The sequence below is a fragment of the Candoia aspera genome, chromosome 1 (assembly GCF_035149785.1).
Source record: "Candoia aspera isolate rCanAsp1 chromosome 1, rCanAsp1.hap2, whole genome shotgun sequence".
Taxonomy (NCBI): domain Eukaryota; kingdom Metazoa; phylum Chordata; class Lepidosauria; order Squamata; family Boidae; genus Candoia; species Candoia aspera.
In genome coordinates this window covers 1,396,617-1,423,038 of record NC_086153.1, presented here as the reverse complement: position 1 = coordinate 1,423,038, position 26,422 = coordinate 1,396,617, and the positions used below count along the sequence as shown (strand labels likewise).

Genomic DNA, 26,422 nt, shown 5'->3' with positions numbered 1-26,422 from the left:
GGGGGCTGCTGTTCTGGCCCTTTGGGAAGCCTTAGAAAGGGCCGCGGGGAGGGGCTCAGGGGCTTGGCTGCTGCTCCCACGTGGGCTGGGGAAGGGCATCCTCGTGGCCTGACCGCCTTTCTCTCCCCCTCTTGCTGCCCCCCAATGCAGATTCAGGACCTTGCTATCCACTGCGTGCAAAAGAACATCAAGAAGAACAAGGGGGTGAAGGACTGGCCCTGGTGGAAACTCTTCACCACCGTTCGCCCTCTCATCGAAGTCCAGCTTACAGAGGACCAGATCCGGGCCAAAGACGTGCGTCTGTCCCCTGGCTGGAGAAGCGGGGCGGGCTGAGACTTTTCTGACAGGCGTCTGCGAATCTTTAAAAACAACTGGGGAGGCTGCCTTCTTGACCATGGATCGCTCTAGCCCCGTGTTTCTCAACCGTGGCCACTTGAAGGTGGGTGGACTTCCACTCCCAGAATTCCCCAGCCAGCATGGCAGGCTGGGGAATTCTGGGAGTCGAAGTCCACCCGTCTTAAAGCAGCCAAGGTGGAGAAACGCTGCTGTGGTCCAGCTTGCTTTTCCCTGATCTTCAAGGAAGCCCTGGGTAGAAAAAGGGCCTATGCACCCTGCCCTGGGAGCCTTTCCCCACAGCCTGGCCTTCCACAGAGAGCGCCTCTCTCCCCCCCTAAGATGGGGTGCTGCTTTGAGCATCTGCCTTGAAGGAAGAGTTCTTTCGTGGAAGAGGCTGCCTGGGCGTGAGGGCTCCCAGCGCGGGAAGGGATGCCACCCTCTCTGCCTGCCAGCTATCCCGTCGCCTCCTGCTTACCCTCAGGCTTCACAACCTTCCTTCAGCATCTCCACGCTGACTTCCCCACGGATGCTGGCAGTTGACCAGGACAGACCCTTTTTTCCCCCCCCAGAAGGCTAGGGAGGTGCCAGCAGCTCTCTGTCATTTTGGCCAGAAAGCAAGGGCCAGCGTCATTTCCGTTGGGAGATTTTGGGCTTGGGGCTGGGGCCCAGACTCCTTCCCTCTGAGTTTGCTCCCTCCCCACCACACTTCAGGAGGAAAACTGCATTTGGATCCTTTCAAGTCAGCTCTGGTCTCACCTCTTGTGTAAAGCTTTTGCAGGGCGGGGGTGGGAGATTTAGGCAGGCGGTGCTCAGACCCCCTGGGAGCCTAGAAGCCCAGTGCAGTGTGGGGCCGGGCTGGCGCTCTGGACCAGCCGATTTTTCTTGGGCGCCCCCCTTCCGGCTCAACGCCCTTCTTGCTCCATTTCCTCTCCACGCCCTGGTGCTTCTAAGCGGGCATCCCGGCCAGGTGGGCGGCCTTCCAGTTAAGCGCAGTTCCAGATCCAGGGCGGAAGAGTCGGGGCACCAAGGTGGCTCCTTAGCAGCCTTTTCTTCCCCTTGCAGGAGGAGGTCCAGCAGCTGAAGAGCCGTCTCGAGAAGGTGGAGAAGGAGCGGAATGAACTGCGACTGACCAGCGACCGCTTGGAGAGCAAGGTGGACCTTGAGAATCCCCCAGCGGAAACGCGTTGCCCCCGTCCCGGGAGTGGACCGGGAGCCGTACGGCCATGGCGTAGCGCCTGCGACTTGCAAGGGCCCCCAGGCTAGGAAGGGAGGGGTGGCTGGGACAGAAAGACCTTGGGGAGTGTGGAGGGAGCAGCAAAGCCTTCTTTTCCCCAGGTCTGGCTTTGGGTCTGCCTGGCCTGTTACCGCCCCCTTTGACAAGCAGCGTCAGAGAGGTCAGCTGAACCTCCAGCCTCAAGCTTGCAAAGGGCAGTTCTGAGCTGCCGTCTTTCTCAGGTCGTCTGAGGGCCTAAGCCAGTCTTTCTCAACCTTGGCCACTTCAAGATGGGTGGACTTCAACTCCCAGCATTTTGCTGGCTGGGAATGCTGGGAGCTGAAGTCCACCCATCTTAAAGTGGCCAAGGTTGAGAAACGCTGGCCTAAGCAACAGGTAGCCCCTGAAGCAGGTGAGGAATGGTGTCCCTGCCCTGACTTGTTCCCCAGAGCCAGATGTTGGGATGGATCTCCTGATGGATCTCCTGATCTGGGATAGCTTTCGGTGCATTCTCAAAGAGGGAAAGGAACTCCGCTTGGGCCTCTGGCTTTGGCCAACTTTTGCTTACCCCTTCTCAGGTCACGGAGCTGACGTCGGAGCTGACGGACGAGAGGAACACGGGAGAATCGGCTTCCCAGCTTCTGGACGCGGAGACAGCGGAGCGCCTGCGGGCCGAGAAGGAGATGAAGGATCTCCAGGTCAGGCAAGAGGGTGGGGAGCTGAGCAGCTGAGTACTTCCCCCCCATTGGTTGGATCCACAAGTGACCCTTCAAGTGCCCCTGGAGTATCTCCTGCCAGTGGTCTGCAGAGTCTGTTGGGCATTCTCGTGTCTCGCCTTTCTGTTCCTTACCAGCTTTCCCCAGCTCAGATGCTCTGGGATTGCAACTGGCTGAATCTGTGGGTCTCCCGCTGTGCTCTAGCAATACTTTGGTGGAGACGATGGCCATGTGGTGGTCCCAACTGCAGCATATCCCAAAAGCAAGCAGCAATCTTAAAGCAGGGTTGAGAAGCAATATAAAAAAATTCTTTAAAAGCCCCAGGAGGCTGTTTTATAAGAAGCCATTGGCCCAGCACCAGAAAGCGAACAGCGTGGGTGCGGGCGGGCTGCCTGGTTCCTGCCAAGAAATAGCATTTCTGGGTTGGCTCCGCTCGATCCCGCCTGCTCCAAGAAGCAGCGTTTGGGGTTGGAGGATGCAGAGGGGAGCCCCCGTTTGCCCAGGGAGAGTGGTGGAACCCCCAAGTCCTCCTGACAAAGAGGCCTCTGGTCCTGATGCCCCCGGCAATTTCCAGCCTTAGCCCCTCCCTGCACCCAGCACCATCCTGCCTTTGGCTGGGCTCCTCCTGTGCAGCGGCAGCCGGTGAGCAGGCCGCCTCCTTTCGGCGTGCGGCCCGGTGTTGGGGCGGCCTCCTGCTGACCCTCTCCCGCCTACCCCAACAGGCCAAATACGATGCGCTCAAGAAGCAGATGGACTCTATGGAGATGGAAGTGATGGAGGCCCGTCTGATCCGCGCTGCGGAGCTCAACGGCGAGGTGGACGATGACGACACAGGTGCGCTCGCTGCTCCCCTCTTGCACTGCCAGCTCCCTCCTCGCCCTCCCCCCAGCCTCGCCCTCCAACCCTGGTAGTGTTGGACCCAGGGTCAGTTTTGGGAAAGGGTCTCTAGAGTCACACGCCTGCCCCTCTTGGCCTGGCGAGGCCGGTTAGAGAGCGTGACGGTGGGGCTTCAGAAGCTGACCAGTCCGCCGTCCCCCTCCACGGGTAGAACAGGACAGGGGCTTGCTTGGTGCGGGGAGTCTCTAGACACCAAGGCACTCTGACCACTGGCTTCCTCCTGCCCGCAGGCGGGGAGTGGCGCCTGAAATACGAGCGGGCAGCCCGGGAGATCGATTTCACCAAAAAGCGTTTGCAGCAGGAGTACGAGGACAAGCTGGAGGTGGAGCAGCAGAGCAAGCGGCAGCTGGAGAGGCGGGTAAGGGTCTCCCTGTGGTGCCCATGGGCACCCGCCTGGCGGTTCTCCTCCTGGGCCCTTGGTATGCTCCTACCCAGGGCTCCAGTCGAGCGTGGGGGGGCAGAGTCTTCCCGAGCCGTGGCTCCCAGCAAGGGCTGGGCGCTCCAGGAGGAAGGGCAATGGCTGGCCCTTCGTTTTGATGGACCATCTTCTGGCACAGTGTTTCCCATCCTTGGCCACTTTAAGATGGGTGGACTTCAACTCCCAGAATTCCCCAGCCAGCTGGCTGGGGAATTCTGGGAGTTGAAGTCCACCCATCTTAAAGTGGCCAAGGATGGGAAACCTGTTCTGGCATTTTGGTGGTGCTTTGAGCCTTTGGCCAGGATTGCTGCTTGCTGGAAGTGCCCCTTGCCCTGCGGCTGGGCGTGAGGGCAGGGCTGGTGCCTGACGCCCCCCGGCTCTTCCTTGGCAGCTGACCGACCTACAGGCAGACAGCGAGGAGGGCCAGCGGGCCCTGCAGACCCTGAAGAAGAAGTGCCAGCGCTTGACGGCGGAGCTACAGGACACCAAGCTGCACCTGGAAGGGCAGCAGGGCCGTAATCATGAGCTGGAGAAGAAGCAGCGCCGGTGAGGAGGCGGGGGGGCGCTCTGGATGCAGGGTGGGGAGAGGAGAACCAACCCGGCTGCTTCTCTGGAAAAGGAGAAGCACCTGCGCTTTGGCTCTTGACAAGCTCTGAAGTTCTCCAGGCACTAAGCAGGGTGGGGCCAGATGCAGCCTGGCAGCTCAGATGGCAGCCTGGCATTCTTTGGGCAACCTTGAGCTTCAGGCTACAGCTCACCCCGTGGCTCAATCAGCAGAGCCCACGTACCTTCGTCCCCTGCTTCCTGTTGAGGTGAGCAGCACGGGCACAGGTGTGTGATCGGTCATAGCTTCTGAGGCCCCCCTCAGCTATTCCCTGCAAAAACGACGCCAGATTAGATCTCAAGGCGGAAGGCCGGAAGGGTAACCCAGCCTGAGCATTGTTTGACGCCGGAGGAGGGGAGAAATGCAGGTTGTGCCCCTTAAAGCCCGTGCCTCCGACTCTTCCCTGCAAATTAAATCAGAAAAAGGAGACGGTCTGAATACTAACAAACGTGTCTCTGGTGGCAGATATTTCCTGGTGGGGGGAGGATTGTCAGCACGTGCCAAGGTGGGATTCCAGGTGGCATCATACCTTCAGAACATCCTTGGCCCCCACCCCCCATTTGGAGGGGTAAGCGGGCCAGGCAGGGAACGCAAGCCCGAGGCAGGCTTGGCAGAGAGCGGGTCTGACTTCAGAGGGAGGCAGCTTCTCCGGTTGATGCGCGAAGGGCCTGGAACACCAGCACTGGCCCAGTTGGCTCCCTGGATGTCCATTGATTTCTGCCTTCCAGATGTGGAAGACTACGGCCCGCTGGCTGGTTGGAGATTGTGGGATGATTGCAGATAGCGTTTGGGACAAGAAGTCCGAAACAGAACGTGTGACCCCTTAATCCGATGGTGTGTTGTGCTCAGCGTAGCATACCCAGTATTAGTACCCGACCCCCGCCCAGTGTGACCCCCAAGAGCTTTGTGAGGTGGGTCAGACTGAGCCTCAGGGCCAAATGGGAAATTACACTTTCACCTCCCCAGCTTAATCCTGCAGCTGAAACTCATGATGGAGGAGCAGATGGAAGGGAATGTTTAGGATCACCTGCCCCCACCTTCGTGTCCTGAATGGCCTGTCTTGACAGTAGGCCTCTTAATGTATTTTTATGAATCAGCCTGCTGGTTTTTATTCGTTTATTTACTGCGTTGTGGTGTTTCCTAATTAAGGGCTCCAGAGCGGCAGTAAAGCTGCCTCTCAGTTGCTTAATCGCTGGTCGTGCCAGTCTTTGCAAAGTGCCAGGGAGTTGGGCTCAGATTTGTTCCTGGTTCCTTGGGTTCAAGCTGGATCAGTTAGGCTTGGGTGCTGCCTTCCAGTGCAATTCACAGGCCTCCCTCTAACCCAAACACAGCCTTGGCTGGTACTCATGGGCTGTGCCACCAGCCAGCCAACCATGTCTTTGCCTGCCAGGTTGTACAACACAGCCCATTGGTCCAGGGGGTCATTCCACAGTCACACAGGGGCGGAACATTGGGTTAACTAAACCATGGTTAAGTTAATAATGAGCTTATAATGACCACAGCCATTGTGGCGCTATTTTGAAACTTTGCCCCACTTCTTCTAGTCTTTGTGGTTCTGGGGCCTCTGTGGGCCTGGCCCAGCTTCTGGCCACGAGAGTCCTGTGGTTGGGCAGCCTTTCCAAGCAGGTTAGGGTTGTGCAACATAGTAGTCTGCAGGGAAGGGGGCCAAAAAGGCAAGACGGTGGGGCAATGCACATAAAAAAGGGTGGTGCTTTGATTGCTCGCCTGCAGTGGCCGTTTTGACTTTTTTTACTCTTCCCCCTACGATCTGCTGCCCCCCCCCCTAGACTTCTGGAAGGCCATAAAGACCTGGTTGTCCCCCCAGGCGCTGAGTGAGAGCGTGGGATGATGGGGGGGGCATCCCAAGAGGATGACTGAAGTGGTGTTCTGTTGTGGTGAGCTGCCCCGAGTTGTGCTCCAGAATGGATGGCCATAAAAATCTTTCAAATAGCTAAAACTCCCTGCAGACACCCCTGCTAGTCTCGGCCGAAATGGGGCCAGGGAGTTCGTTGTAGGAAACCCAGCCACTGTTAGCATGTGACGCTGAAAGGCCATCACGCAAAGCCCCAAGGGGGCTTATTTGGGGGGTGGGCAGAGCAGGTTAAGGGAGGACAATCCCTGTGCTTCGATAATGTGGACTCATTCACGTTTGGGATCCAAGGTGGATTCCCACCCTGCGGTGCGAGGGGGACGCTGGTGCTGGAGTCCTGGGCCTGCATCTCCTTGGCTGCTCTGCTTTAAGGGTTGGGCTCGGCCCCCAAAGCATCACCTTGGCCACCTTTGTCTCAGGTTGAGGTGGCCCACCCAACAGTGAGCAGACAGGGAAGGGTGCAGATGTCTTGGGAGAGACCCCTGGGCAGGGTCTCTGTCCCCTTTGCCCTTGCCTTCCTGGGTCTCCTTCCTTTGAAAGACCTTGCTCCCTTTAAAAAAAAAAGGAAAAAGCCATTTAACCAGCCAAGACACTGTCATCTCATTACAGTAATGATCACACCGCAAAAGGGGGGAGCGGGGGGAAAAAACCCCAGTGAGCGAGAGAATCAGCCTAATTAATTTCAATTTCCAACGAGCAGAGCCAGCTTTAACGCCGCTGTTTATTACCAGGTGCAAAGAAGCGTGGGGATCAGTTGCCTGGACGTTTAACACGCGTCACTACATCAGCGGGCAAACGATGCTGCTGTTGGCTGCAGAGCCAGGCTGGAAATTGGTCTGGCTGCTTTCTCCCCGCCTCCTGCCCCCCCGGGCAGGACAGGGCAAGGTCCCCCCCCCCCCGCTGTTTAAGGCCCCCTTCCTCCCCCCACAACAGTGTGAACTTTATGAACTTCAGCCGAGTCCACAGGGCTCACAGAGGGAGAAAGCATGCTTTATCCGCTCACGGCTGGAATTCTCTAGGGTAGAGTATCTCTGCATATGGAGGTTCCATTGGGCCGTGGGGATGCCTAATCCATTTAAAGTCAGCTGTGCTACTGGCTGCCGTTTGTGTCAAGGAGTTCCACAGGTCAAACAATAGGACCGGAAGATAGGCTGCCAGCTGAAGCACATTTATGCTGCCCCGAGTTAGCTGTCCTTCTGGGGAGAAGTCCTGCTTCCTCACGGCTGGAGGAAAAGGAAGGAGGCTTGACGTGTGAGGGGGGGCTGCCCGCCGGCCCCCCTCCCCCGCCGGGACTGTGAGAGATGGGTGTTGGCTGCGGCCCACTCCAAAGCCAGGCCAGCGGCCGCGAGCGAATCGTAGCTGTGGTCCTTCCCCCCAACCCCACTTCACTCCGTGCCCCTCCTTGCCCTTCCCTCGTCACAAGCCCGTGCCCACACCCCAGCCGGGCAGGGCCTGGTCCCCGCCCTCGCCTCCTTCGCGCCTTGCTCCCTCCCCAACCCCCCCCCTAACTGGCAAGATTTCTCAATTAGCAATTCAGGAAAGGCGCCAGGAGGATTCTCTGCAATTTGCTCCTGGTTTGTGCTCTTCTGGTGGAAATTAAAGGCTTGTAAACAGTGGAGTGTAGGGAGGCCCCCAGCCGAGAGCAGGCTTGGTGGGGGGGGGCTCTTGGCAGGGGACCAGGCTGGCTGGCGGGTGGCAGCAGAATTTTCAAGAGGCAAATGAAGTGGGGGGGCGTTTCAAGGAGGTTCATTTTGTTCAGCGACAGCTTCCGGGCAAGACCATCCGGGGGCCTTTCCCTCCCGTCCAAATGGAGCTTGATTAAAATATAGATGGGAAGTCAAGTCATGGTTTTTGCTACCTCCATTGCACTGTGGAATCAGTTTGATAGTAAGCACCGAATTCCATTTTACGGGAAACTAAAAAAAAAAAAAGGTGGTGATAAAAGCAAAATGCTGGCACCTTCAGTTGCTGTGATACGGTTGAATACGGGTGAGCAGGGCCTGGGGAGACCGCGGGAACCAAAGGCGACTTTTGGGGATTGGGGCACAGCTGGTGTCATTCCTGGGGGCATCGTTGGGAGCCAAGGACCCCCCCCTTCCCCGGTTAACGTTGCTGAATTTATCTGATGTGCGCTCCCCCAAATTTTGAGGTGGTGCCATTCCGGTTGAGGAAGGCGCTTTGTTTACGCTGCTGCCCGCTTGCGCCCGTGAGTTTAGAACTAACTCTGGCAGCAGCTGTGGCCGCATTTGTTCAAGCACTTTGCTGTTTCGAAATGGATTGGATTGGAGATTTATTAAATTTGTGGTTTGCTTTAGAGTCCCACACAGCAGCCCGTCGGCAGGCAAATATTCGGCCGATGGAGTGGGGCTGGGAGCGGACGCTGCTTCCCCCGAGGCCACGTAATTGCCTCTTGGAGTCTGTCTGTCTGTCTGTCTGTCTGTCTGACCCTTCTGTGCCTCGGATAGGTTTGACAGCGAGCTTTCCCAAGCGCACGAGGAGGCCCAGCGTGAGAAGTCGGGCCGGGAAAAGCTGGGGCGAGAGAAGGACATGCTCATTGCCGAGGTGTTCAGCCTCAAGCAGCAGCTCGAGGTGGGTGGTCCCGGCCCGTTGCACCCTGCGTTCGGGGTCCCCCTTCGCTCGGTGGCTTCTGGGGCCCTCAGCCCCCTAAACTGCCCACACTCTCAGGAGCTGCTGCAGAGGGTGGGTGGGGGCAGTTTGCTCCCACTTGACCTTTGCCAATGCTCCCCTCCCCCCCCAGGAGAGGGACGGCCAGATCGCGGCCTCCGCGCAGAAGGTGCAGGCCCTGGAAGCAGAGCTGCAGGACCTGTCTTGCCAGGAGTCCAAAGACGAGGCCTCTCTCGCCAAGGTCCGGAAGCAGCTTCGGGACCTGGAAGCCAGGGCCAAAGACCAGGAGGAGGAGCTGGATGAACAGGCGGGCACCATCCAGATGCTGGAGCAGGTGAGCCAGGCGGGGCGCGGTCCCTCCCTGCCGCGGCTCTGGCTGTGCCGGTTTTCAGGGTGTGCCGGCTTCACGGGGGCAGACCCCGTCCTCCCCTCTCCTCGGCTTGTGCTGCTGCTCTGCTTCTGCCCCTGAGAAGACGCTGCCGGCTTGGCAGTTCGAGTCCCAGGGAGGAGATGAGGCAGCCCCCGTGGGGCCGGCAGGCACCGTCTGACGGTCCCAGCCATGCAGGCCCTAGAAGCAGTGGCGGCAAGGCGTGTGAGTAACTCTCGTTCCGAGCCGCGGATCCGGCGGCGGGCTTCCTGGCCCCGACGAGCCCCCGAGCGGCCCCACGGCACCTTGTCGCCCCGCCAGACTGGCTGCGCAGTGGCAGCTTGTTCTAAATATTGCCCATCCCAGCAGGAAGGGGTGGGGTAGGAGCCGGCAGGAGCTGGCGAAGCAAACCGGATTGAGCTCGCCTGCTCTTAGATAAAGGGGTGGGCGGGCGGGCGGGGCTGGGCTGTAGATTTCAGCTGGGTGTTTAAGAGGAGCGTGCCGGAGGGGCTTCTGGGACCAGCAGAGAGGCCTTGAGTGGTTGGGTTACACATGTGTCTGTAGGCTTAATCAAATTGCTGTTCTGGAGAAGGGGAGCCAAGGGAAGGCCCGTCCTCCCAGCTTTCTTGAGACAAGTGTGTGCTCTGGAGGGTTGCGCTGTTTGTTGCTGGGATTATGCTCAATAAGGCTCCATCTTTCTGCCCAGAGGGCGCTGGCTTTCTCCCCTCCCCGCGTGCTTGCGGGTTCAGTGGCCACAGCTGATACGTTCCTCCCCTGCCTTTCTGCCTCGCTTCAGCAGCAGGGATAGGCTGAGCTTTGGGGGGCCCTGTGTCCCCAGGCCCCCCGTTGTCTTGAGGACCCAAAGCTAAAGACGGGGATCCTGGTGAAAGAAAAGAGGAGGGGATCGGAGGCCTGTTTTGTGGCTCTGAAGTGATGGGAAGTTGGCAAAACCTTTGATTGAAACGGGCTTCTTAAGGGCCTCCTCATTTTCACTTCCCTTTCTGTCCTCTCTTTCCTCCAGGGAGAGAGAGAGGGAGAGGAAGGTGGAACGTGGGGACTCCCCCCTCAGCACCCAGGTGTTGGGTGTTTCACGGGAGGCTGAGCGTTGCCCCAGATTGGAGGCTTTGCCGGCCGGCAGCAGAGGGGCGCTGGGGAAGAGGGCAGGGGGCGAAGGCCACGCCTGGTCCCGTTCCCGTCCTGGGCCCTCCGATCCGCCTTTCCCAGCACGGGGGTCTTGCTGCTCCCCTGGAGGAAGTGAGCGCCTCACCAGCTCTTTCCCGTCAGGCCAAACTGCGGCTGGAGATGGAGATGGAGAGGCTGCGGCAGACGCACACCAAGGAGGTGGAGAGCCGCGACGAGGAGGTGGAGGAGATCCGGCAGTCCTGCCAGAAGAAGGTGAGCGCGGCCCCTGGCCAGGAGCGGTGGGTACCCCTGGAAGCCAGCGCCTCCGAGCCAGACCCGTGCCAGGCTGCCAGGCTTTGGGGAGAGGCTCCTCTTGCCCATCCCTGTCGTGGCCCTTGGCATTTGCAGGTGGGCAGCCCCTCCAGGGTCCCACTGCGTTTGTCCTGCTGAGCGGGGAAGGTGGAGAGTTCCAGGAGACCTGCTTCTGATTTCCAGTTTGCAGGATGGGAGCGGGGCTGGGGCATGGGCAGTGCCAGCAGGAAGGGCAGAGAGGTGGGGCACCTTTCCCCTATTGAGTTCTTCCTGGTTGTACTTTCTTGCTTCATTCACCCAACCTCAGATATCCCCTCCCTGCATTTAGAGTAGTTTTACGAAGTGGAAAAACGATACTTCAGAGCTATAGGGAGTCCTTGACTTACAACCATTCATTTAGCAACCGTTTTGAAGTTGGCACTGAAAAAAGTGACTTACGACTGGTCCTCGCACTTAGGACCGTCGCGGCTTCCCCACAATCGTATGATCAAAATTCAGGCACCTGGCAACCGGCATATATTTACGACGGTTGCAGCGTCCGGGGTCACGTGATCACCATTCGCAGCCTTCCCAGCCAGCTTCTGGCAAGCAAAGTCAATAGGGGAAGCCAGATTCACTTAACGACCATGTGATTCGCTTAATGACCATGGGTAGCCAGTGGAACTAGGTTGGGTGCAGAACTGAATATGGTATGTCCAGAGGAAATCTTTGGGGACTTCCTGGCTCACGGCTCCGTCCTGGCCTCAATGCATCCTACTTTCCTGCCCATTCTGCAGCATTGCTGAATAACAGGCTTGGAATTTCACCATTAGGGATGAGTCAGTGGCAGACAACCTTCAACTCATCCTGGTTGGGTGGGAAAACTTGCCTAAATTACACCAAAGCCATCCTTCCTGCAGATCAGGAGGGAGCCTGTATCAAGCCTCTAAGGCAGCGTTTCTCAACCTTGGCAGCTTGAAGATGGGTGGACTCTATGCTGGCTGGGGAATTCTGGGAGTTGAAGTCCACCCATCTTCAAGCTGCCAAGGTTGAGAAACGCTGGTCTAAGGTACTGGATCAGGGCCTGAATGAAACAGCAGCAGCAGATAGAAATGGTGCAGTGCAATCCACATCTGTATTGCAAAGGGGGTCCCAGTGTGTCCAATATGAAGGTGCTTTGGTGACAGAAAGGCACCCAGGAGTGTCCCTCAAGAAATAAGAGTTTACCAGGCATTTTGGGGAAGGGGGCGAGAGGTGCCTTTTTAATTGGCTGGTCCTGACGAGCCCAGGGCACACCTGTTTTATTCTAAACGCTGGTTTGGTGGCGGAAGGGCATTTTCAAAACGATGGCAGCTTCTGTTCGTTGGACTGGAAGCGTTTGTTCCTTTCCTCTGGTAGTTCTAAAAGGCAAATTTGTTTTAAGTTTGATAGATTAATTAATTGGTTGATATACATATGATTATCTAATTAAAAAGTTCTCTAATCAGTTGACAGCCTGAGAATAATGTCTTTATTTCTTATCCACATTGGTCGTTCATTTCAGCTGAATGTAATAAAGGGATTAATAGTCTCCAGGTTGCGACTTCCTGCCTGCATTTCTTTCCCTTCCTTCCTTTGTGCTTGGACTTGGGTACTGGAAAAGTAAAGCAGAGCCTGGGGCAGTGGCCCGCCCTAGTCAAAAGCTAAGGAAAGCTGAAACGGAGGAAAGTGGGGTGCCTTGAATAGGATGTGTCAAAACACACAGCACATCCAAATTTAGCCCAGGAACTTGTTTTCCTTGCAAGAATCCTGCTCTGGAACTGGTGAAGCATTAGTGGAAAAGGCAGAATGCATTCTTCTCCTGCATATGCTGGCTATGCTAATTTGAACTGACAAATGTTTGCCTACTTGGCATTCGTAAATTTATTTTTGCTTATTTATTTTATTCATTACATTTATATGCCGCTGAATCCAGTGTTCAGGGCAGCTTGCAATCTGAAAAAAGCATGAGTCATAGAAACAATCCACTTGACAATAAACATTCAGTGGTAACTGCCATAATAACCCAACATCAAGTATTAAAATATCCACCGTGAAATAGTCCGTAATAAATCAGAACAAACGCAAAGCCTAACCACAATAAAATTCCTATCAAAAATTCAAACAGCAAGCACTAGTCAAGATGGTCGTCAGCCCCCAAAGACCCTCTGGAACAGTTCTGTCTTAACAGCTTTCTAGAAACCTTTTGTTGCATATAATTTTGGTTTACCTGCACTGTGCTTGTATCAGGGCACACTAAATAAAACCCATATGGCTTCTGCTGAGGGGGCTATAGAATCCCTCTTCCCCAGGGTTGCTGCCATTCCAGAAAAGTATCACCTCCTTTTTGCAACCTTTTGGATATCAAGAGAGTGCAAGACAACCAACAATTTCTCCCAGTTGACCCAACGGGATGGGTCAATTCTAGATGAAGAAGACAGTCTGGGAGACACCTTGGTGCCAAGCCTCACAGGACTTTGTAGACCCAAATCTGCATTTTTAATTGCACCTGGAAGCCTGTTGGGAGCCGAGACCCTCAATCCATCTGAACCCTGCCCAGACCTGACCAGCACAACCTGCTGCTCTTTCCCAGTTGAGCTTCCCCTCTGCCCACAAGGGACACTGCCCTGCCTGGCATAAACCTGCAAGCATCTGCATGAACGGTTATCCTGGCTGGCTCCTGGTAAAGCCTCTGGAGTTTGCAGCACTGGCTGTTCATCACAGCCCTGGTTCCTGGGGAAGCAGCAGGGAAAACTTCCCTCCCCTTTTCTGAAGCGTGATGAGTTTGCCCTGGACCCCAGGTTCCCCCCGCCCTTAAAAAACAAACCTAAACTGGAAGAAGTTGTTCAGAGCTGTTGCAGAAGAACAAGAGGCTTGAATTAGAAGCAAGCAGATTTTGGCTGGACATTTAGAAGAACAGCTTCTTGACGTCCAACCAAAGATGGTTAGTGCTAAGAGCTGTCCAGCAGTGGAGCAGAGCTTTACAGGAGGTGGGGGGCTCTCCTTCTCTGGAGGTGTTTCCACAGAGGCTGGGCTGCTGTCTCTTGAACATGTGGTAGTGGATTCCTGCAATGGTCATGGCATTCTCCAAGGGACTTTCCAACCCCAGCATTCTGCAGTTCTAAGCGTGTTGGAAGTCATTGGTTTAGGTGCCCTTCCTGAGCTCTTGCCCAAGTCTTGCCCTCTCACTCTACCCAGCACAGATGATGTGGCCTTTCTTCTCCCTCTTCCTCTTGGTCCCCCAGCAGAAGAAGGCAGGGGACCTTCTGGGCATGGAGATGGAGCTGGGCTAGTAGCCTGGGATGCGGATGCGCTCTGAGAGGTGTGACTCTAAAAGGGGAGCAGCAGGAAACTCGGTGAAGGGCCCGGCCAGAGAGGGCCAGTAGGCCGAGCCTCTGCCAGGGACATCCTGATCAGCCCCCCTTGGTGTCCTTTGGGTGCCCCACAGTTGAAGCAGCTGGAGATGCAGCTGGAGGAGGCCTATGAGGAGAAGCAGAAAGTGTTGCGAGAGAAGAGGGAACTGGAGAGCAAGCTGGCTGCCGTCAGCGATCAGGTACCCCTGCAGGGTGGGGCCGGCTGGGGAGGGGCCACGGGGGACCAGCGGCCGGCCTCCTAGCCCCGCTCCCCTCCTCTGCCTGCCTCCCGCCAGGTGAACCAGCGGGACTTCGAGACGGAGAAGCGGCTGCGGAAGGACCTCAAGCGCACCAAGGCCCTCTTGGCCGATGCCCAGGTCATGCTGGACCACCTGAAGAACAGCGCGCCCAGCAAGCGGGAGATCGCGCAGCTGAAGAACCAGGTGGGGCCTGGGAAGCCTCCTGGGGTGTCTCTCAGCCAACTCTCAAGGAAAGCGGGGTGCGGGAGAAGATGGCGTGCCCCGAGCCTTTAAGGGTGGGCGATGGGAAGGGGGGCTCTGGGCCGCAGTGGGAGGCTCTGGCTTGCTGACTGTGCCTTTCCCACGGGGCTGGGGCCCGGGGTCTCCCTCTGCAGCTGGAGGAGTCGGAGTTCACCTGCTCAGCGGCCGTCAAAGCTCGGAAATCCATGGAGGTGGAGATTGAGGACCTGCACCTGCAGATCGAGGACCTCTCCAAGGCCAAGGGAGCGGTAGGCAGACGCTCTGCCCAGGCTTGATTTCCCTGTGAGGTCGAGGCGGTGGAGGGCAGGGTCCCCTGCTCCCACCCGTTCCCTCACGAGGCTTGCCTGCCCACTGGCCTCGGCTGGCCAATGCCGCCATCCATTCATTGCGCTGGAGGCATTTGCTGCAGCATTCTGACGTAACTCTGTTCAGAGTTTTTCTGCTTTTGTGGGAAGGAGAACTCGCTTGGAGACACCAAAGCTTCTGGCTAATTGACGGGCTTACACATCCAGTTTTGGGAGTCTGGAGCAGCCCGGAGAAGAAAAGGACATTTTGTGGAGTGGAGTGGAGTGGAGAGAGGATGCTTTCCAACCAGCCCCACTGCTTCCAAAATGCCACAACTGCTCTTGAGGTTACTTTTCCCCAGTCCTGACGAGAATCACCTCCTTGCTGTATGCGCAGGGAGACCGGCTAAGCCTGGTCGGACACCTGCAGGGAGGGGGTAAAAAAAGTCAAGATGGCGATTATAAGCATGTACCGGTAGTCCTCGACTTACGATGACAATTGGGACTGGAATTTCCGTTGTAAGTCGTTGCAGTCATAAGTCAAGTCACCGCGTGACCAGACCCGATGTGATGACCATTTTTATGGCAGTCCATTAAGTCCAAAGGGCATTTCTTGCTGGAAAGTGGCAAAAAACATTGCAAAATGCGATCACATGACCGTGGGATGCTGCAACCAGTCGTAAATATGAGCTGCTTGCCAAGAGCCCGAAATGCAGCCATGTGACCGTGGGGGAGAGTGTGACGTTTTGCGATGCTCAGAAGTGCTTTACAGGCCGTCGTAACTTTGGACCGTCATTAAAGGGACAGTCATAAGTCGAGGACTACCTGTAATCAAAGCCTTGTCCTTTTTTTTACAATGCATGTAAAATGGCTGTGGCTGCCATCTTGACTTTTTTGACACCTGCCCTCCTCCCAGACACCCCTAGAGTGCAAGGCCCTGGGCCAAATTTCTGTTCTTGAGAATTGAACCAAAACTCAGGAGCACAGTACCAGGCCTCGTTTTTCTCCTCTGCTGCCCTCGGGCTTGGCAGAGGCTGTTCTGAGTTAGCTCTCCCCAACTGGGCACCCTCAGCTTGCCAGCTGTCTTGCTTGGTGGGCTTAGAAAAGTGGCTGCTGCCGTCTGGAGAAGCATCTGGAGGTTGAGGAGAGCTGCCCAGAATCCTGGGGTTGGGAGGGGTCCTTTGGGCCAGGGAGCGGGGTCCAGATTAAAGTAGCCCTGAGAGACGGCTGTCTGCCTCTGCTCGAGCCCCTGCAGGGGAGAGGAACGCTCGCCTCCCTCGGCTCCTGGCTCCTCCGTCCAAGGGCTCTGCCTCTTGGGAAGGCTCCCATCCGTAGCACGCCCAGGCGGCTGCTCCAGGCTGAGCCAGGCTGGGATCCAGGGTTCCCAGAGGTCAGCCCCCGTTCGAGGCCTTGGCCCTTCCGGGGGGCTGAAATCTCCACTCTCCCCTCCCAGCTGGAAGAACAGCTGAGCCGCTTGCAGAGGGAGAAGAACGAGGTGCAGAGCCGCCTGGAGGAGGATCAGGAGGACATGAACGAGCTCATGAAGAAGCACAAGGCAGCAGTTGCTCAGGTGGGCCCTGCTCCTTTATTGCCTCTTTCGCTTTTTTTGCCTGGAGGGGGGCGGTTGGGGGATGGGAATTGTGACTGCTTGCTTGAAGGCGCCCTTCGTTAGTTAGTCACTGATTCCGCCTTTGTTCCCACGCAAAGCAACCGTGGTCTTGTAGCATCTCTGTCCCTGCGTTGTGCTTCTCGGAGCTTTGCGTTTGTAGAAGTTTCCCTGCCCTGGGCCTGCCTGCCTGCCTCCCTTTCAACTGCCTTGAGCATGATTTCCTGCCCCCCATCTCCAGCCAAGCGTAGTGGGGTCCCTGTCTGCAGACTGGAGGGGAACAGCCCACGTCAGCTCCTGGCTGGAACCGGAGGAGGAGCAGGAGGTGGGGAGGGACGAGGGGGAGATCTCTGCATCTGATACAAGTCAGTAGCAACTCCTTGGACGAAAGAACGAGGCTAGGGGCAAAGAATCCCACCTCATTTGAAGACATTCCCTCCATCTTATAGCAAAGCGTTTTTTTTAATCCGTTCAGTCGTGTCTGATTCTCAGAGACCGCCTGGACAAGTCCCTGCAGTTTTCTTGGCAAGGTTTTTCAGAAGTGGTTTGCCATTGCCTCCTTCCCAGGGCTGAGAGGGAGTGACTGGCCCAGGGTCACCCAGCTGGCTTTGTGCCCAAGGCGGGACTAGAACTCGTGGCCTCCTGGTTTCCGGCCTTCAGCACTGCACCAAACTGGCTCTCAAGCAAAGCAGTTAATGGGGGCCAAAGCATCCCCTAACATTACTGTCCCCACTTTGCAGCCAAGAGGAATATCTGGGGCAGCGCCCGACCTCCCCCTTGCTGCCCCTTTAGAACCACTGCCTGCCAGGCAGGACCTTGGCCAGTTCCCTGGCAGGAACGGCAAGGAGGTTGGGACAGTGGCAGATGGGGTGGGGGCTTCCCTTTGCTTTGGGACCTTGACCCGTTGGATCGGTTCCCGTCAACCTTGCATCCCTCACCTTCGTTAGGCCTCGCGGGACCTGGGTCAGATCAACGACCTCCAGTCGCAGCTGGAGGACACCAACAAGGAGAAACAGGAGCTGCAGGAGAAGGTATGCCTTGGGACCTGGGGGCTGGGGGTACAGGCCCTCTTGCTCTTTCGTTGGCCTTCTTGTGCACCCCCCGCAGCCCTTTGAGTGAGTTCTCTCCCTTCCCAGCTGCAAGGCCTCCAGAGCCAGCTGGAATTCCTCGAGCAATCCATGGTGGACAAATCCTTGGTGAGCAGACAGGAGGCCAAGATACGTGAGCTGGAGACGAGGCTGGAGTTTGAGAGGACCCAAGCGAAGCGCCTCGAGGTAAGGGCTTTTGGGGGCTTTTGGTGCAGGGAAAGGGGGAGGGAGGGAGGCCCCCCAACATCTGGGCCCTGCTGGGAATGCCAGCCTTGGCAGAAAAACGTTGGCTGCCCCTGGGCGAAAGAAAACCCCATTCTGGGCCAAAGGACGGGAGGGCAAGGAACGTTTGGCCCCTTTTCGGCTCCTGACAAGCAAAGCAGGGGAGCCTTTAAAATATTCCACCTCCCCATCTCCGTTTCCCTCTAGCTCTGGCCCCCCCTCCCCACCACCAAACCCCCGGCCCAGCCCCACTCCTTCCTTTCTGGCCCTGGAACGGCTACCGCCTGGTGCAGACGGCATCCCGGCTTTCCGTGCTGTCCCCACGGGTCCTTCCTTTGGGGAAGCGGAGAAGCTTCTGAGCTCCTTCTTAATATTTCCTTGCCATTCCTCGCTTCCCCTTCCCCTCCCTTCCGCCCCACCGGCAGTGTGATAAATATGCAGGGAACAGCTCTCGGCTGCCGTGAAAGGATGGAATCTATTTTTCTCCCTACATTACATGCTGTAATTACTTCACACAAAGTTAAATCTATTTTTCCAATTCACCAAGGCCCCCCTGATTATTCTGCCCACGCCTGGGGAAGAAAGTTCCTCTCTCCCAGGCCCGGCTCAGCAGCTGCCCTCCCTGCTCTTTCCTTCCTTCCCCTCCAGCCAGGCCTCCCCCCTCATGTAAATTCATAGGGCTGGGTTCGTTTGTTCCATTAGCTCTTGGCGGAGAACGACTGGGCACCGCTCATTCCAGAGCGCCGGCCTCAGTAATTGCTGCTGTCTTCTGCCATTATGCACAGCAGATGAATATGGATGCGCTGGCCCTGCGTCTTCCTGCCGTCTCTTTTTCACCTGCCGCGGCTTGCAGGGGATGGAGAGGGATCACCTCTCTCCGCAGTGAGGAGGGGTTGGGGTGCTGGCCGAGTCAATGCCCAAGGTTGCTTGGGGGCTCTGGGTTCGGCCCCTGTCCGATTGGCTCTGGAGATCCTCTCCAGCTCTGAGGTTGGGTGGGGGAGGGAGGGGAGGGGAGGGGAGGGGGCGTCAGGCTCTTGCTAGGGGCGTTCAAGCACTCTGGGGCATGTGCATTTAACCATCCTTGCTGCTACCCGGAAAGGGAAGAACATGAGCTGCTGCCAGACCAAGGAATGTGGAATCAACCAGGGAAGCCTCCCCCCACCCCCCATTTCCACTGCCCCTTTGCTCCTCTGCAACTGGCTCCCCAGGGTCTTTCCCGGCCCTATCTGGAGATTGAACCTCGGGGTCTGTGTGCAGGATGAGAGCCAACAGGCACGCTGGGCCTTCTCTCCACAAGGTCCCTGCTTGGGGGACTGGCATCAGCCCTTAGAAAGGCGAGGGAGCAGGTGAGGGGAAAGGCCACGGGGACCCTCGAGGCCCAACACTGCCACGCGGGCTGCACTGAGGCAGACAGCTTGGCCAGAGGTGGGTTTGGCATCTTCCTGGGCACCGGTCTCTTCCTCCCTGACCCTCATCCTCCCCCCACCCCTCCGCAGAGCTTGGCGACTCGGTTGAAGGAGAACATGGAGAAGCTGGCGGAGGAGCGCGACCAGCGCGCAGCCGCCGAGAACCGGGAGAAGGAGCAGAACAAGCGTCTTCAGCGCCAGCTCCGGGACGGCAAAGAGGAGATGGCTGAGCTGGCCAAAAAGGAGGCTGAAGCAAGCCGGAAAAAGCACGAACTGGTAAGGGGCAGCCCTCGTGGGACGCGGCCAGGCCCGGTGCCATCTCTGAGGCCGCGTTTCTTCTCTAGGCCCGCCATGCTGGCCTTCTAGGCCCAACTTCCCCTCCCAGAGGTCCACCTCTGCGCTGGTTTCAAAGCAGGACTCCCAAGTCCCTCCAGTGAAGCCCAGCGCAAAATAGTTCAGCCAGGATTAAGGGCAGGATGATGGGTAAGGATCAGAGCCAAACAGCTGCCCCAGGTACCCAAGCACTTCCACCTTGGCCGTATGAAAACCCCCTCTTGGTCCCCTGCCCAAACTTTTCTCATTTTAACAGCTTCACCTGAGACAGAGGAATAAATACACCCCAACGGGTTGTTGAAGCCAGCCTTTCTCAGCCTTTTGACCCTGGAGGAACCCTTGAAATATTTTTTCAGGCCTTGGGGAACCCCTGCACATTCAGGCTCAAACAGAGTCCAGAGTTGCAAAATTATTATGTTCGTTTCATGGGTAGGCCTGTGGATATGCACAAACAGTGTTCTTAAACTGAAAATAAAGAATGAAACTTACCTCTTTAATGTGAAGTGGCCCGAATGTGAAATCATTTTTTAAACAAATCGTGACCTCTCGCGGAACCTGAGGCTGCCACGGAGCCCTGGCTGAGGAACGCTGGCTTAAGCAGTTGGCAGACACACGGTGTGCTCTCCAGAGGCCCGTCTGCCAACCCCCTGCTTCCCTCTCTGTCGTCCTCAAGCGCACAAGTGGCTTGTGCAGAACTTTAGGGTGGGACGTTGGCCGTGCAAGGCAAGAGAGTGCTTCCAGATGGACCCTTTAATGCCTCACAGGCGGGTGTTCTCCATGGTCATTTCGCAGAGCACCCAAAGGGGGGGGTGTCTCCCGCCTGTCATCAGTGGAAGGAAAAATGTCCTGCGTTCGTGGAAAGCTCTGTTTCTACAAAGTTTGCACATAAACGGTTCCTTTTGTCAAGATAAAATAATATAAAACCAGCTGGAGTCTGTGAGGATTTCCTAGATAAATTGCACACAGATATACAGTAAATAAACTTCTCTAAGAAAACACTGATTCTGAAAGGGGACACGAGGGCATGAGGCAATGAACTTTCTGCAGATGATGCCCAAAGTGTTGCTCTCTTGTTATCTTATTATTAAACAATTTACTGTAAATAGTGGCTTTTTCCATTGTTACCCTGTGGTAAGAGAATTCAGCAATCAGGATCTTTTCAAAATCTGGGATGGATGGATGGATGGATCCATCTGAGTTTTGCCCCACCACAATCTTGCCACTCTTGCTGGTTACACTGTCACATAAAAACAACAATTAAAACAACATGCAATCCAAACTGTAAAAAAAAAACAGAAGCAAAGTCGGAGAGAAAAAGAACAACGGGAGGCGCAGGTGAGGTTACAGAAAGCCTCTTTGAAAAAGCTCCGTTTTTAATAACTTCCTCAAAGCAACCAGGAGGGAGGGCAATCTGATTCCAGTGGGGCGCCCCTTCCGTAGAATTGCCAGGGCTACAGAGAAGCAGCATCTTTTGCCTTTGGCTCCCTGGCATCCTGGAAATGTCTAACAGGCCAAGCCAAATCTGGAACGGATTTCTGAGGGGGGAAAAAGGGGTGCTGACACACTGTGGATTTGGGGGGAAGTGATGGAAAGGCAGAAAGGCAGGAATGAGTGAGATAAATATTTATGTACTTATTTATTTACTATTCAAATTTCTATCACTGCCCATCTCCCTGCCAAAAAGGGGGACTCTGGGCGGTTTACAATAAAATTGACCATTTAAAACCATCAACGCATAAATTATAAAGCAAACAACCAACATAATAAAAATAAATAAATATAAAATCCAAGCGGCAAAGATTACATTCGGTAGGGAGGACCCTATGACACCAGCCACCCCCAGGAAGAGCTGTTGCCCTTCCCATCCCAGGCGAGGCGGCAGAACCAGGTCTTCAAATCCTTCCGGAAGGCCGGGAGCGAAGGGGCCTGCCTCACCTCTGGGGGCAGGATATTCCAGAGGGCGGGGGCCGCTGCAGAGAAGGCCCGCCTCCTGGATCCTGCCAGGTGGGATTCCCTTACCTACAGGGTCCGCAACAGGCCCTCTCTGCCTGACCAGGTGGGACGGGTCGATGTTATGGGGACGAGATGGTCCCTCAGGTAGCCTGGTCCCATGCCCTGCAGGGCTTTGGAGGTGATGACCAACACCTCGAATTGGACCCGGAAGCAAACTGGCACCCAGTGCAGCGGGTGGAGCAGCGGTGTCACATGTGCCTCTTCAAGGGCAGCCCGATGTAGAGCGCATTGCAGTAGTCTGTGTGGGAGATGACCAGGGCATGAGTGACTGTTCAGAGAGCATCTCGATTCAGGAAAGGGTGTAACTGGCGCACAACACAAAGTTGCGCAAAGGCCCTCCTGGCCACGACTGCCACCTGCTCTTCGAGCAGGAGCCGTGAGTCCAGGAGGACCCCAGATTCCACACTGGGTCTGTCTGGGGCAGTGCCACCCCATCCAGAATTTGTACTTTCTACCATAAATCATCCATGGTATGATGGATTTCTTGGCAGTACAATCTTTAACCAAAACAAAGTGGGTGGACCTAACGGATTCTGCAAATGAGGCAAAATGGCAATGCAATGATGTATGAAAGAAAGTTCAGTTTGGGGCAGGCCTAGAGATTTTTTACTGGAGTATCTGCAAGGCAACCCCTGTCAGAGGTGCATTCCAAGGAGCTTTCTTGCTACTTTCTCTTTTCCAACACAGAAGCCTTGCAAAGTTTCCAGTTGTCCCACTTTGCCTCTCCTTTGCAGGACCTTCCAGAGTGCAGTGCAAACAAGATTTGCTTGAAAGGCATGGGTAAAAATGGACACCTGGGTGCCCTAGAACATGGCGGACCAGTTGGGTGATCTGGAACATGGCAGACCAGCTGTGTTCCTGAGGGCAGTGCTGCAGGGTATCGGTGCCCTTTGTCACCCTGGATATGGCTCTTCCTTCTAGGAGATGGACCTGGAGAGTTTAGAAGCTGCTAACCAGAGCTTGCAGTCAGATCTGAAGCTGGCCTTCAAGCGGATCGGGGACCTGCAGGCTGCCATTGAAGACGAGATGGACAGTGACGACAACGAGGACCTCATCAACAGGTTGGTTGGTTTGTGATTTATTAAGGGGGCCACCCATCTCACCGATGTGGCACGTTAAAAAAGCGTTAGTGAGATAAAAAGGCTGGGGCTACTTGGGGCCAGGAGAGTAAGAGGATCCTCCGTGGCCCGACTGATAAGACTTCTCCACTTTCCTTAAGTTCTTGAAACACGCCAAGTAATCCTTCACAGGCTGGGGTCAGGGTCTCTCTTGGTGAACATCCTGTGTGGACAGTGGCTGGCCAGATGTGCCACAGGTGTTGTAAAGATGGTGGATGTGCAGTTAGGTGGCAGAAACTGCCTCTGAAAATCGAGGGTCCCTTGGCCAACCCCTTTCCCATTTGATGCCTTCTGCGCTCCTAGCCCCCCTCATTTGTCCCTCTCTGCCACACACAGGAGCTGGAAAACCTAGTCCCCATCGTCCACTTCCTTTCCATCCGAAATGACCCTGGCATTTCTCACCCTGCTACTTCTTCGCTCTCCACTTCTCCTCTTGCTCCATCACATCCATCCTTCCTCCTCCTCCTATGTGGATTTTTTTTTAGAAAAATGTTTCTTTGCCGTGTATTTTATTTTGCATTTTTTCCCTCCCCGCCCCATCCCCTCTCCCTTGACCCGATTTCTCAGTTTGCAGGACGTGGTGTCAAAGTACCAGAAGCGCAAGAATAAGCTGTGAGCAGGCGTTGTTTTCCCCGGGCTCCCAGTAATACCGCATTACGCCTAACCCTGAGCATGCCACAGGCGGAACGGGGGCCGGTCCCCCCCCCCTGCGCAGCCGCATGCCTCAACGTGCATGGATCTTGCCGTTCAAGCTCTAACCCGTGTTTAGCTCTTTCTCAGTTTCTCCCAACATAACCCTGCATATGGAACTAACCGTGGGATCGGAGGAAGGGGGTGTGTGCGTGCGTGTGTGAGAAAGCCCCTCTGAGCCTGGCTTGGTGTCTGCTTGGGAAGGATAAGGGGTTTCATTTGGGGATGGGATGAAACGAGGAATCTTGTTAATTCCCGGCTCAGGATACCAGCCAGGGGATGCTTTGCAGCCTGTCCTCTGGGTTACACAGGTTGGCAGCGGGGTCCTCAGGATATGCGTGCAACGTAAAAAAAACCTGGCAGAGCTTTGATCGCACCCTTGTGGCTGCCATCTTGACTGTTTTGACCGTACCTTGTATACACCCCTGTTGGTTAGCCTCCATTCTGGTTGTGCATCTGTTTATAGCTTAGAAGAATGAATCGTTTTGACAGCTGGAGGGCAATTTGCCATCTTGCTTTTAGAACTGAGGTGCGCAACGCCTTGGCAGTAATCTTCACAGCAAGGGTCTAAACCAGTGTTTTTCAAACTTGGCCACTTTAAGATGGGTGGACCTCAACTCCCAGAATTCCTCAGCCAGGCTGGCTGGGGAATTCTGGGAGTTGAGGTCCACCCATCTTAAAGTGGCCAAGTTTGAAAAACACTGGTCTAAACAGAATGGGCATTCCTTGGAATGCACATGCAGGAAGAGAACCCTTCCCAGAAGTTGGTGGCTGCTCCTGAAATGTGGTGCACGAATGCATCCAAGGGTTCGCAGACACACCGGTCGCACGGGTGGCCATCAGCCTTCGCAGCTGTGGCTCAACTCTTCCAGCATGTTTGTTGTGGTGTAGTACGTGAAGCGGATCTGGGGACTGTGACCTGGGCTTATCGCCGGGATAGCTGAGGAGCGTGGTGCTGTGGGGAAAGCCTGGGATCACGGCTGGCTGACTGGCTGAGGAGCTTTGCAGAATCTAACCATCGTGTCAAGATGCCACCTCTCTGTTCCGCTGGCCTTTCCTGCTGCTGTGCTCAAGGCCCACATTCCATTCTGCAGTCCTTTGGATGGCAAAGTCTCTTTTCTTTTCCTGAGCCAAAGATGGGGCTGGCCGGACCCTGGCAGGATCTCTACCAGCTAATGATAAATGTAATCGTCTGTAGCAGTGATATAGGGCAACTGGAGCCTTGTTGTCACACACAATTAATGTCCCCCACCGTTCAGTCTGCATTTGTTCATTCCCCAGTGATTTGGATCCCGGTTAACTAATGGCATGCAACCCTGGACATAAATTGCCTTTGACGTGAGGTTTAATTCCAACAATTTGAAATCACAGCAGACCCCGGAGTTTGTTTATAGGGCTCTTTGGCTTTTTTGCAGCAAAAAATAACAAGCTGCCTCCCAACATTTGCCTCATCCCAGGGAGAGAGAAAGAGGCGGGCATCGGGCCGAGTTTATGGCTTTGGATTTTGGCTTTGGATTTAACGGGGAGGCTCGGAGACGGAGGTGCTGCTCGTCCGTCCCGCGTTCCTCCCGACAAAGCGTCAGTCTGGAGTGAAGGGCTGGCTGTTCCTAGATGATGCCAGGCAAGGAGCGAATGAGCCAAGTTTCCCGGGGCACACCACAGTTTTCCCACTTAGCGTCCCGGGAAGCCGGAAGGAGAGTTATAGACCCCAGTGGGGAGGTAGGAGAAGAAATAACACTCTGATTTACTTATAGATACAGTTGTTATTGCTATAATCCTAATGAAAGCGATAAACAGCTCGGTATTAGAGGAGAGATTTATACAGACATGGCTTTCAACATGGAGGAATACATTCCCTCTCCCCCCCACCCCACCCTGCGCACAACGGTACTTCCACGCTCAGGGCAATCAATACGGCTATGAACACTGCCACTTGTAAATTTAGAGGCTTTAAGCCGGATGGGGCCGCGTTTACGCGTGCATATAAATCAGGCCGTGCTTCCCAGTGCAGAGGTTGGCTTGCACGGGGCCGTAAATCCTGGCGCTGCCATGTGGCTGCTAAACTCCAGTTTACCAGGGGACAGCCGCATAGCTCTTTCTTGCCATTGCCTTAATTTGACACGCGGCAGCGGAGGGCCATAAAGCAAAGCTCGCCTCCCTCTCCGCACCACTCCTGCCTGCGCGCAGCAGCTGGGCTGTATCCCCGTCCACAGTTTATGAGTTATGCAGGGCCGGCTTCTGGGGAGAGGCTTTCTTCCTAGCTGAGAGAGGAGAAGGATGTGGGGGGGGGGGGGAGAGCAGCATGATTGTGATTAAAGGCCAAAGGGAGGGGAAGCGGAGCAGGACAGAGAGATTTGGGGAAGGAAGGAAGGAAGGCAGGAAGGCAGTTTAAGATGGATGGATGGATGGATGGATGGATGAAGTAAGGGATAGGGAAGGGGAGGGAGGGAAGGAAGGGAGGAAAGAAGGAAAGAAAGGCTTGATTACTGCAACACGCTCTATGAGGCCACCCTGAAGTTTCAGCTGGTCAAGAATCTGGTGGCGTGGACAGTGATGGGCATGCTTCAGTATGCCCATATGACACCCCACTCTGCAAGCTGTACTGGCTCCCAGTAGGCGTCTGGGTGTGATTCAAGGTGCTGGTTTTGACCTATAAAGCCCTACATGACATCGGGCCTGGTTATTTAGGGACCTCCTATCTCCTGTGGCATCTGCCAAGGTTGGCATGCCCTGGGCCCCTTCATTTAAACCGTGTCATCTCTTGGGGCCCAGGAAGTGGGCTTTCTCTCATCTGCCCCCTGGAATGAGGTTCCCCCTGAGATCCATGTGGTTCCCACCCTGAGGGTGTTCTGTAAGGCCTCGACCTGGCTGTTCTCCCAGGCTTTAGGGTAGGGTGGCTGCAGCCCCTGTTGGGTGTATGGTTTATGTGTTAACCAGATTCGCCATCCGTTGACTGTTACTAGTATTTTTATATCACTCGTGAGCTGTCTGGAGTCAGGCAGTGCTAAACCAAACCAATCAATCAATCTCAGGGAGGGTAAATGGTCTCTAGAGCAGCTTTTCCTAACTTCGTGGTCTCCTGTTCTGTCAAAGCCCAGGCTGAGAAGCCAGCTTCAGACGCTCTGCTGTGTGCATTTTCTCAAGGGTAGGAGAATCAGGAGAAGGGTGAGGTGTCCATGGGTGGAAACCAACCGCAGGGGTGCCTAACCGGAAGGTCTGGAGGGGTCTTCTCGCTGAGCGTTGAGATTTGAGGAGCAGCAGCCGCCTCCTCCAGCAACAGAGAGGCTGGGTGGGGGAGACAGGACGTGGCAGGAAGGGGCAGCAGTCATTCC

At 55.6% G+C, this 26,422-nt stretch overlaps 1 protein-coding gene across 8 annotated transcripts in view; it reads left to right on the top strand.

The window, feature by feature from the left end:
- Positions 1–26,422, top strand: part of MYO18A (myosin XVIIIA) — a 120,524-nt gene that overhangs the window by 83,391 nt on the left and 10,711 nt on the right. For 6 of the 8 annotated variants that reach the window (XM_063295038.1, XM_063295021.1, XM_063295013.1 and 3 more), the window contains 18 exons: positions 151–294; positions 1,399–1,488; positions 2,128–2,247; positions 2,988–3,099; positions 3,393–3,520; positions 3,972–4,126; positions 8,520–8,643; positions 8,813–9,013; positions 10,331–10,441; positions 13,926–14,030; positions 14,127–14,273; positions 14,465–14,578; positions 16,068–16,184; positions 17,168–17,251; positions 17,357–17,494; positions 19,027–19,212; positions 22,204–22,343; positions 22,968–23,012. In XM_063295038.1, the coding sequence (XP_063151108.1) occupies positions 151–294; positions 1,399–1,488; positions 2,128–2,247; positions 2,988–3,099; positions 3,393–3,520; positions 3,972–4,126; positions 8,520–8,643; positions 8,813–9,013; positions 10,331–10,441; positions 13,926–14,030; positions 14,127–14,273; positions 14,465–14,578; positions 16,068–16,184; positions 17,168–17,251; positions 17,357–17,494; positions 19,027–19,212; positions 22,204–22,343; positions 22,968–23,012 (2,261 nt within the window). The remainder of the gene's footprint in view (positions 1–150; positions 295–1,398; positions 1,489–2,127; positions 2,248–2,987; positions 3,100–3,392; positions 3,521–3,971; positions 4,127–8,519; positions 8,644–8,812; positions 9,014–10,330; positions 10,442–13,925; positions 14,031–14,126; positions 14,274–14,464; positions 14,579–16,067; positions 16,185–17,167; positions 17,252–17,356; positions 17,495–19,026; positions 19,213–22,203; positions 22,344–22,967; positions 23,013–26,422) is intronic. The other 2 variants (XM_063295047.1, XM_063294996.1) reach the window with 1 other exon arrangement.